Below are 11,501 nucleotides of genomic sequence, written 5' to 3'. Positions count from 1 at the left end.
GACTGCCATGTTAGTCACCTTGACCTTGAAAACATGATCTGATTGGGATACTTTATACCAAGTTTTATTAATGTTGTCTTCCACTGTTCAAGTTGCTGAGTTAGCATAAAATTGCTTCCATGTGATATATTGCAAAACAAATCTCAGTAATATATTGTTAAGTTTGTAACTGTAACCTTCAACTTGTGGACATTGTCTACCTGTGGTATACATTATTCAAAGCCATATAAAAGTTACAAGGGTCACAGAATTCTTAATATATCACATTTGGATAATTAAACTACCTAACTTAGTGATGTAAACCTTGTACTTGCCGACCTCAACTTAGAATGTGAAACATAGTGAACTTCTATGCAAAGTTGTATAAATATTGGTTCATCACTGTTCAGTCACATTTAATGGAAACTGATGTTTATATGACACACTAAAAGTATTTGACCAGTCCTGAAATTTTATGCAACACATCCACCTAGTATTTACTTCTGGTCATCACCCATAAGGGCCTATGCTATACTGGCATGGCTCATTTGGTCACTTTCTATCCAGAGCATGTATGAGTAATAAGCAACATACTGATATTTCACTTGAAACATTTTGTATTGGTTAATTTGCACCTACATTACAGACTTCTTACATACTACATGCAATATGAATAAAATATGGAGGCTCTATTGATTACTACTATTATTGAAATGTTGTCAATATTAATGGCCATAGAATGGTTTTCAAAAGGAGCCAAGTTCTCATTAATATATTTAACTACTGTACAAGTTTGGTGGAGATTGAATTAGAAATGAAGGCTCTTCTGAGTTTACAAGCTCAACTATTACAATTTGTACAAATTCAAGGGCCATTTTCCAGTCTTGCATTGGCAGAGCTGGCTTGTTTTCAAAAGTAACCAAGATATCAACAATAATTTACTACTGTCCAAGTTTGGTGATGACTGGATGAGATATGGGGGCTCTCTCATGTTCACAAACTGTACAATAGTAAGTTTGAGAATTTCAAGGGCTATAATCCAATTATTTTGCTTAAAAGGTAGTTTCATGTAAACAACTCGACAGAAAAACATTTTGTTATATTTTATTTTGACATATGTGCCACAAAATGATTCAATGTAATGACAAAATGAATAACAGTTCAAACAATAAACAAGATGGTACATTCAAAAGACATCTCTCAATCTTTAAACACTCCATAAGTCCAACAATGAACAGTAATAATTTTTAGTTGCCATTATCCTGAAGGCAAAGAGTGCAGTATTATCCATTGTAAGTTAACTCTCCTTTTCTAACACTTGTAGATTGGCCAATAATGTCCCCTCTTTGTTAACTGTCTCATGTCGTAAATGAATTGCTCAACACTGCCCCCCATCCCTGCCGTGGGAGTGGAGGCTCATGTAGTGTCCATATCATCCCTCTGACTTCTCTCTCTTTCTTCTGAGCCCGTCCTCAGCTCCTCATCCTCTGTAAACAGATAAATATCAATGTCATGATGGGGGATAATGCAACACTGCCCCACCCCCCTGCCATTTAGGCAGATGTTTAAATCCTCTTTCAGGCTCCTCACTCATCTGAACCTGTCCTTAGCTCCCTATCCTCTGTCAACAGATAGGTACACTTTAATGTCATGAGGGGGATAATGCAACACTGCCCCCAACCCCCTAACCCTAACACTGGTGAAGATATTTGTATAGTTAAAGAAAAACACATATAGGATGCATTACTAACAATTAATGACAGGCTATTACACTTTTCCACCATTGTCTACAGGTTCTCATCTTTCACCAATAGCAGAAAGACAGTTGAGTTCTATGAACAGCCCTCAAATCAGATACACCCAATGCTGTGGTACTTATATGGCATTATGCAACATGCTTTTATCTTGAGTAGTAATACTTGCAACACACAATGTTTTTGTCAACCTTAACAAGTCAAGTGTACCAGGTTAAAGTACCCGAATAAATCAAGTATGAAGGTCTTGTATGAAAACAATTTGGCTGCTTATGACACCAAGGCTATAACAATAGCTTTAAATCCCGAACACAGATCAGCTATGCCCATCCTTAAAAAAAATGCTGGCATTGCAACAGCCAACCCAAATAATAAGTCACTCAATAGGGCAAACAAATATTTCAGTTGGGGCGTTTTCAGTGAATCCGCCAACATTTAATAGAATGGCTCAACTTGCACTGAATTAACAAATGAATAAAGCACACATACCTTACAACAGTATCTGGAGAATGAAGCACACCTACCTTCTAACAGTATCTGGAGAATGAAGCACACATACCTTCCAACAGTATCTGGAGAATGAAGCACACATACCTTCCAAAAGTATCTGGAGTATGAAGCACACATACCTTCCAACAGTATCTGGAGTATGAAGCACACATACCTTCCAACAGTATCTGGAGGATGAAGCACACATACCTTCCAACAGTATCTGGAGAATGAAGCACACATACCTTCCAACTGAATCTGGAGGATGAAGCACACATACCTTCCAACAGTATCTGGAGGATGAAGCACACATACCTTCCAACAGTATCTGGAGTATGAAGCACACATACCTTCCAACAGTATCTGGAGGATGAAGCACACATACCTTCCAACAGTATCTGGAGGATGAAGCACACATACCTTCCAACAGTATCTGGAGTATGAAGCACACATACCTTCCAACAGTATCTGGAGGATGAAGCACACATACCTTCCAACAGTATCTGGAGGATGAAGCACACATACCTTCCAACTGAATCTGGAGAATGAAGCACACATACCTTCCAAAAGTATCTGGAGTATGAAGCACACATACCTTCCAGCAGAATCTGGAGGATGAAGCACACATACCTTCCAACAGTATCTGGAGGATGAAGCACACATACCTTCCAACAGTATCTGGAGGATGAAGCACACATACCTTCCAACTGAATCTGGAGAATGAAGCACACATACCTTCCAACAGTATCTGGAGTATGAAGCACACATACCTTCCAACTGAATCTGGAGGATGAAGCACACATACCTTCCAACTGAATCTGGAGGATGAAGCACACATACCTTCCAACTGAATCTGGAGAATGAAGCACACATACCTTCCAACAGTATCTGGAGGATGAAGCACACATACCTTCCAACAGTATCTGGAGGATGAAGCACACATACCTTCCAACAGTATCTGGAGGATGAAGCACACATACCTTCCAACAGTATCTGGAGGATGAAGCACACATACCTTCCAACAGTATCTGGAGGATGAAGCACACATACCTTCCAACAGTATCTGGAGGATGAAGCACACATACCTTCCAACAGAATCTGGAGAATGAAGCACACATACCTTCCAACAGAATCTGGAGAATGAAGCACACATACCTTCCAACAGTATCTGGAGCTCATGGATGGCAGAGATAAGAACATGAAACTGCTTCCTTCTGAGATCAAGCTGAAAGTCACATAATGAATATAACACATAAAAACTTAATTAATATATATTATTGTCATTTATAGATTATGTACATATTAACCCCTTAAATTTTACAAATTGTTTGCCAAAGATCGAAGCATTCATTATACCATACATAACATCCATTTCTCATTCCTGATGAAGACTGCAAAAACATAAGAGACGGCAAGACTCATGTTTTTGTTAAGATTATACTCTTATATTAAATACAATGTTAAAACTATGGATGCAAACGAATATTCCAATATTCGAATATTCGATCAAACGTTTGGTATTCGAATGTCATAATTGATATTCGAATATTCAAAAAAATAATAATGATAATTCTTAATAAAGAGAATAAAAAACCTTTTGCCTACAACACTGTTGTTGTTTATAAAGTTTGTTTGGCTTGTTTTTACAACGATTGGCCCCTAATGCAAGAGGTGTGAATGTAATGACAATACACTAAACACGCGCCACATATCATTTAGGGACATATCGTCGGGTACTATAAAAAGTCTTCCTACTTTTACAAGAAATGGCTAGGAATCGGCTTTAACACCAACGTGTTGTCTTGGCTGCAAATTAAACTGTGCAACATAGCTCAAATCGTGATATGAATGTCATGTGCTACAATTTAATATGCTAAAACTTTTTTCCATGTTTCGATGCAATGTTCGTCCTTTGAAATGTAAATGTATGGTATAGCGTTTTAGGATATATTTCATATATTGTTTCACAAAAGATGAGTCAAATCCACATATGTTATTATTGTACTAGTTCCGGAGATGGTTTTGGTTTTCCATAGTTATATTTAGTCAATTTAGAGGTCTATCTCAGAACGAGGCTGCACGTCTAACGGAAAGACCCTCAAATTGGCGCAAAACGCTTTTTGACTAGGAATCCATCTAATTTCACATTGTTTACAAGTATAAAGGCATCGGAATTAAAATTATTCGATTGTGTTGTTTGTCTGTTGATAATGTTTTGTTTTTTTCTTCCTGAAAATGAAGAATTCCAAAGGCTCATTTGGGGGAAATCAGGGTCCGCTGCGCGTACTGGTTACTACAGAGTAGGGTAAAATTGCCCCGGCTATTACCTAAGAGAATAATAATAGTAGTTTACTACATCTTCTAAAATATGTATTTCGGTAATTGAATATTCGATCGAAAGAATTACCCAATAATCGAATATCAATTTTGCCATTCGTTTGCATCCCTAGTTAAAACATATCCCAGAAATAAACTTACTTTTATTGCAAATATCACTACAAAATATTTGGTTTAAACCTATTTTCATTTTTGAAGGATCAAAGTATGTTAGTTATTATTTGTTTAAGATTTCTCAGCCAAACTGTTAAAAGTAACGTTGTGTCTTATATCATTCCCACAATAAAAACCATTGCAATTTTGCCATGGTACGTTTACAGTTCTTTACCGTGCACAAAACTACTCAAAAGACATACCCCAAAAGCAGTAAAAATTTAACACTCATAAAAAATTGTCTGCTGGCAAAAATGCTTATAAATAGGGTTGGTCAGGAAACTGGGCAAAAATAATTTTGGTTAGCATCTATCAAGTTTATTTGCCTTTTTTAAGTTGGGTTAGTCCATTTTTTTTCTATTTAGATTTAATGTTATTCTGAAGTTGTTAATTGGAGAGTAAAATCACAATCACTATGGAAAGTCAGGTCATGATTTTAAGACAAATGGAAGAGTAGAGAAGTTATTTGTGTAAGCCCTGATATAAGATCTCTCACTGCTCACCTTGAGGTCGAGTTTTGTCTTGGTTTCCTCCAATGAAGCCAGCTCTTCAGCGACAAACTCCAGTTTCCTGGAAAACAATACAGGGAGCATTTACATTCAGCTCTAATCCATTGGGAGAATGTGGGGTATTCTAAATACTACCATATATTTCCACAAAAAAATCTCCCACAAAAATTTGTGTCAAAACTTATTCCAGCTAGCAACTTGAACAAAAAACGGTGTGTGTAAATTTTAAGCAAACATCCTTATCACTGTCTTTTAATTCCATTAATACATTTTTGAAACTTTTTTTAACTGCTAGTACTTAAAGTTAGAAATGTGAAAAAATACATTTATACAATCACTTTATAAACAACTGCATACCACAATTCTAGGAAAGGATAATTTTGGTACTGTTTTGATTTCTGACATACATATAAAAAATGTAAACCCTTTTTAAGGTTAAAATAGGTCACAAATACTTGTAAATAGGATGAGAACAAACATATCTAAAGTTAAATAATAACAGTAGCATATTTATCAATACAAATATCAGCTTCATACAGTTGAAAACTAAGCTTTAAGCTCATGTAAATTATTATGCATTTTCTTTTATATTCTATCATAGACATGAAACTAAGAAATCCAATAAGGCACTCTCAGGGCAATTTACTTGGTAGTCCCTTGTCTGTCTGGCTGTTCCTGGATCTTCTTGGCCATTGTGTCATACTCTGGAAAGGAAACATTTTCACTTATTTATTTCAGCTTTAGTAGCCAGACAGCAATAAGCTGCTTTGAAGCTGGTATCCCTTTTTGTCAATCATTTAGTGCCTCTGTCTTTTTTTGTACATTCTATTAGGAGTTATTATAAACATCTTTCATTTATCAAAATTGTGTGAAAACAATATTATAATTATTTTAGGAATTAGATATTTGTCAATTGGGATCTCATTTGTCAATTGGGATCTCATTTATCAATACTTTTGGATTCTCACCAAGTTTAATAATAGAAGCTCTTACCTTGTCTGTTTTTGCGTATTTGCTTGGCTTCTGCAAGCTCTTTTTTGCTCTCCAATATTTTCTTCTCAGCTTCTTCAATCTGATTTTCTGGAAATCCAAATAATACATGTTATAAATAAATGATAACTAATTTTAAACAAATACATTGTGTTTTGCTTTTTGATTAAAAAACAACAACCAAATAACAACTACAGTAGTTTTAATGTGGAAGACTTTTCAACTAGATTTAAAAGGACATATAACTCTCACTGTACTATAAAACATTCACTATTCTTAATGATAGACAGTTTTTACACCACAAATTAATGACGACATGTATCTTTCATATTTTTAGGGTAAAACAAAGCCAGCTGATTTAACTTTAATAGCAGTCAAACATTTATGAAACTATTTGAGTAAATTTAATTACTTTTCACTTCATTTGCACAGTTCCCAAACTTTTTGTGTATTTCAAAAATAACAGAATCACCTTTTTTTTTCAAAGTATCTAGTTAAGATCTGTTGTTTGAAAATTAAGAATTATTCCTTTAATTCTCGTAATCAGATCTTTTGGACAAATACTTTTTATGATATATAAAAAGATAAATATTTCAAACAAAAATGCAAGTTATTGCTAAAATTCAAAACAAAAATATCCTAAAATTTAAAAAACAAAAAGAAATGTTTAATCCATCAGTTTTGATAAAACCTTTAAATTGTTTAGGTTTGCTTTTTAAAATAGAGGTTGTAAAGACAATAGAAGATTCCTTATCAAGTACATTTCTTGAGTAAATCTTGAAATGTTTCAAATGCCTTTTATTCTCATACAAAGTGAGATCAAATATGACACATGAAGCCAAATTTTGTTGACAATTGAAAGGTTTTTTGATCATCCTAAAGACATAGGTCCAGTGGTAAGTGAAAATATTAACAAGAGCTGTCACAGAGACAGCACGCTCGACTATTCCGCCGCTTTTCAATGTAAGGATTGAAAAGTTTTGGCGAAACATGCATGGATCACTGTTAGATTAGATTTCAATGCAATACATGGTGTTCTGAAATATAAACATAAATGTGGTTCCATGCAAAATATTAACGAGAATTTCTAAGTCTAATAATAAAGGGCCATTATTTGCAAAATACAGTTATCTAACTTGGTTATTCAATTAAGTTGGGTGGTTGAATACCATTGTATAAAGTCTCAATGCAATACATCAAATAGTTGCTGAGATATTATCCTATGTGTGCTAACATGCAAGACCTTAACCAGAATTTCTAAGTCGCATAATAAAGGGGCAAAAATTATATATTATAAAAGATAGAGTTATCTTACTTGATTAAATAAGAAGGTTAAATAGATGGGAGCCTGTGTGTAAATTTTCAATGCAATACATGACATATTCGCTGAGGTATTGACTTAAAAGTGGTTACATGCAAAACCTTAACCAGAATTTCTATGTCGAATAAAAAAAGGGGCCATTATTTTAATTTAATGCAAACTGGAGTTATCTTACTTGGTTATTTAAGCAGATGGTTAAGTACCATTGTATAAAGTATCTATGTAATCCATCAAGTAATAGCTGAGATATTAGCGTATGTGTGCTTACATGCAAAACCTTAACCAGAATTTCTAAGTCAAATAATAAAGGCCCATAATTTGCATTATATTCAAAAAAGTGTTATCTGGGAATACAAATCTAATGTTTCAATGCAATACATGATATATTTGCTGAGATATTGACTTAAATGTGGTAACATGCAAAACCTTAACCAGAATTTCTAAGTCGAATAATAAATTTATTTGCATTAAATGCAAACTAGAGTTATCTAACTTGGTTAATTAAGTAGGTCGGATGGTTGACTACCATTGTATAAAGTCTCAATGCAATACCTCAAGTAGTTCCTGAGATATTAACCTATGTGTGCTTACACGCAAAACCGTAACCAGAATTTCTAAGTCGAATAAAAAAGGGCAATTATTTTCATTAAATGCAAACTAGAGTTATCTAACTTGGTTAATTTAGTAGGTTGGATGGTTGAGTACCATTGTATAAAGTATCAATACAATACCTCAAGTAGTTGCTGAGATATTAACCTATGTGTGCTTACACGCAAAACCTTAACCAGAATTTCTAAGTCGAATAATAAAGGGCAATTATTTGCATTAAATGCAAACTAGAGTTATCTTATTTGGTTAATTTAGTAGGTTTGATGGTTGAGTACCATTGTATCAAGTATCAATGCAATACCTCAAGTAGTTGCTGAGATATTAACCTATGTGTGCTTACACGCAAAACCTTAACCAGAATTTCTAAGTCGAATAATAAAGGGCAATTATTTGCATTATATTCAAATAATTGTTATCTAACTTCATTAATTTATTATGTAAGATAGTTAAGAATACATATCCAAAGTTTAAATGCAATAACTGATTTATTTACTGAGATAATGATTTAAAGGTGCTTACATGCAAAACCTTAACCAAGGTGTGACGCCAACGCCACTGCTGACGCCAGGGTGAGTAGTATAGCTCTCCTTATTCTTCGAAAAGTCGAGCTAAAAATTATCTGGCCTTCATACATGTTAGTTATATGTGGATAACCTACTGATTTGCTTGTTTAGCAGTTCATATTTCTCCTGTTCAAGCAGGTTCATCTTGTAGACCTGGGCTGACTTTTGGATGGAGTGGTCACTCTGGGCCAGCGTCGCCAGCATTCGCTGCACTGTCAGGTGACTGCAGCATGTAAATTTCACCAAATTTTAATAATCATATAATAATAACAACTACAATGTCATAATAGTTCAAGCAAGTTGACAATGTGTATTTTGTGTCAATTCTTTTTGGTCATACAAAGTCCAGATTATTACCACTAAAAATGCAAAATAGATACATAGTATGTAACAGTGAAAAGAGCAAGACATTAAATAGAATATATAAATAAATACAATAAATAGACTATAAATAAAAAGGAATCTTTTATAAAAGTTTAAGACTGAAATAATGTATTTATAAACATTTGATTTATATCTTTTCTTAATGTCAACAAAAATAATGCATGTTTGATTGCAATAAGAAGCCTAAAGTTACAAAAAAAACTAACCTTTCGTCTGGTGTCTCATCGCTGCTACACCATTTAATGAAAGTTCTGAGGAAGTTGGTCAAGCGTTTTTCATCATTCCCAGCATCACCATCTATCAGCAGTCGCTTCTTAATAACCTCATCTACAATAAAAAAAAGTACATGTAACTATAAATATTTTTTTATTACTATTTCCATAACAATAGCTGATCTTAGCCTTTATCTCAGTTGTAAGCCCATACCATTTACCATGGCTTGACCCCTTATCATGCCACATGCAACTCAAGCAACATTTGGAGACCAAAAAAGGAAACATTTACAACCGCTGTTTGTAGTGTAAACCATATCAGATATTGCTAACATGCTATTAAGACTGAGATGAATGACATCTAGATTAATCCCTGCACCAATATTTTATAAATGGCACTCCCTTAAGATTCCTCACAGTCAAGATTGCATCAGCTGCCAACCATTATAGTTAAGAGCAAGTCCTGTGCCCTCTTTGTAATGTGGACCAGCAGACAGGACTGTGGGACAGAACTAGTTTGACCAGGAAATTTTGGTTTAACAAAACATTGTTTGTTTCTGCACCCAGCCATAATCCAATCCTTCTGGTTATTCATTTTCATTAGCATTTTGGACCCTGGTTAAACAGGCAATGTTGTAGTTTGATTTCTTTAGACCTTGTGGTCAAGGATAACTCGTGAAAGTGCAAGCACTTATTTCCAACGAGGTACATTTTGTCTTTGCTGAAAGGAAAGCACACGGAAGAGAAAGTGGTGGGATACAAGGAAGTCCGGGTGCAATACCCTAGCTGTTTTTCTAAGAGATCCCTTGGTTCCTTTACATGCTCGGTGAAAAGCAAATATACATGGGGTACAACTTTCCTGGGTTAAACCATTACTGAGTACACAGGGCTTTTTCACCAAAAATTGTGAAGAGGCCTAGCCTTTTCATTTTGGGAAATTTAAACGCGTGAAATGCTGCAAATTGTGAAATTTAAATGCCTTAACGTCTCAAATTGGGAAATTCCACATATGAGGATTGAAGACACCTTTTAAACACTGGTCAAGGTATCCATATGAAACTTTGTAATCATGTTACAAAAAAACAGGCTCATATCTTACATGTGAGTCTACTTCTAGCTGATTCTTTTTCAATTATGACCTTTTTAATATGAAATGTGTACAAACACTCCACAGGGCCATTAATACACATGTAGATCTTATTGGGGGAGAAATCATGTCTGTGACTTTCCATCTTTAACATGACGCAATGACAAGTGAGGGACAGAGATTAATTTTAATTTTCATAGAGTTGATTCTAAATCGAGGGAAAGAATTGATAACAATATATGGACTAGATGGTCCTCAAATAATGTTTAAATTATACAACATTCTCTTTATGTTAACTTAAAAGAAAAACAGAATAATTTGCGCAAACAGAACAAATTTTTATTGTGATTTTTTGAAGTAATATCTTCCTTTTTGGGAAAAATATCTGGGAATTGGGGAAAAAATACCTGGAAATTGGGAAAATATGCAATTTTTCCCAATTGTGAAGTAGTCTTATTTCAGCCCCTAGCAAAGAAGGTGAAAAAGCCCTGGTACACCACATTTCCAAGCACAACCCTTTAAATGCCAATCGCCAAGGAAGGGAGATACTTGTACCGGATTTTTATGTCTTTCAGTATGACACGGCCTGGGATTGAACCCACGACCTCCCGCTTCAAAGGCAGAGCCTTAACCACTAGTCCCTGGAGGCGGTTTTGAGTGTTAGAATAACATTCACCAATGATCATTAGGAGACAAAATTGACAGATATCTTGAATGAAACGAAAGGTATGATAAGATTTAAAATTGTGTCATAATTTAATGCGTTGAACTAAAGAAACTATGAATAAATTAACTAGAGAGTTTGTAAACGACTCGCGGAATAATATTACATTTCATGATATGTCAAAATCATCGACAAATTTTGTCATCATTTTAACAAAAAATATTCACATGTTAATTAATTTTGAATGGTTTATAAGAAATATTTTTTAATTTAAAAGAGAAACACATAAAAGGCCTAAAAATTGAACGTTTTGTACCATCCGAAACTGCTGCCATTGTTTGCTGCCTCCTACATCAACATACACATACAAAATAAATGCGACCAATTTAATGGCATCGAAATGTTAATGTGCGATTTTTTCGACTAAGATTCTTTTTCAGAATAAAATTT

The 11,501-nt window shown here is 34.4% G+C and overlaps 1 protein-coding gene across 1 annotated transcript; it reads right to left on the bottom strand.

The window, feature by feature from the left end:
* Positions 1-1,069: 1,069 nt before the first annotated feature.
* Positions 1,070-11,499, bottom strand: LOC128217653 (THO complex subunit 7 homolog). Its single transcript, XM_052924938.1, has 8 exons — positions 11,368-11,499; positions 9,295-9,415; positions 8,800-8,927; positions 6,215-6,301; positions 5,868-5,925; positions 5,216-5,282; positions 3,378-3,447; positions 1,070-1,466 (listed from the first exon to the last, which is right to left on the bottom strand). Exons 1-8 carry the CDS (start codon positions 11,384-11,386, stop codon positions 1,396-1,398), a joined length of 621 nt encoding a protein of 206 aa, XP_052780898.1. The 5' UTR covers positions 11,387-11,499; the 3' UTR covers positions 1,070-1,395.
* Positions 11,500-11,501: the final 2 nt, after the last annotated feature.

Source organism: Mya arenaria, chromosome 14 (assembly GCF_026914265.1).
Source record: "Mya arenaria isolate MELC-2E11 chromosome 14, ASM2691426v1".
Taxonomy (NCBI): Eukaryota; Metazoa; Mollusca; class Bivalvia; order Myida; family Myidae; genus Mya; species Mya arenaria.
The sequence above is the reverse complement of the archived record's forward strand: the minus strand, read 5'-3'. Positions and strand labels throughout refer to the sequence as shown.

Bases quoted from the DNA above. Each gene is read 5' to 3' on its own strand.
- LOC128217653 (XM_052924938.1), bottom strand. The intron at 5,926-6,214 runs GTAAGAGCTTCT...TTTCCTTTCCAG, and splicing joins AATACGCAAAAACAGACAAG to AGTATGACACAATGGCCAAG. The intron at 5,283-5,867 runs GTAAATTGCCCT...ATTGTTTTCCAG, and splicing joins GACAGACAAGGGACTACCAA to GAAACTGGAGTTTGTCGCTG.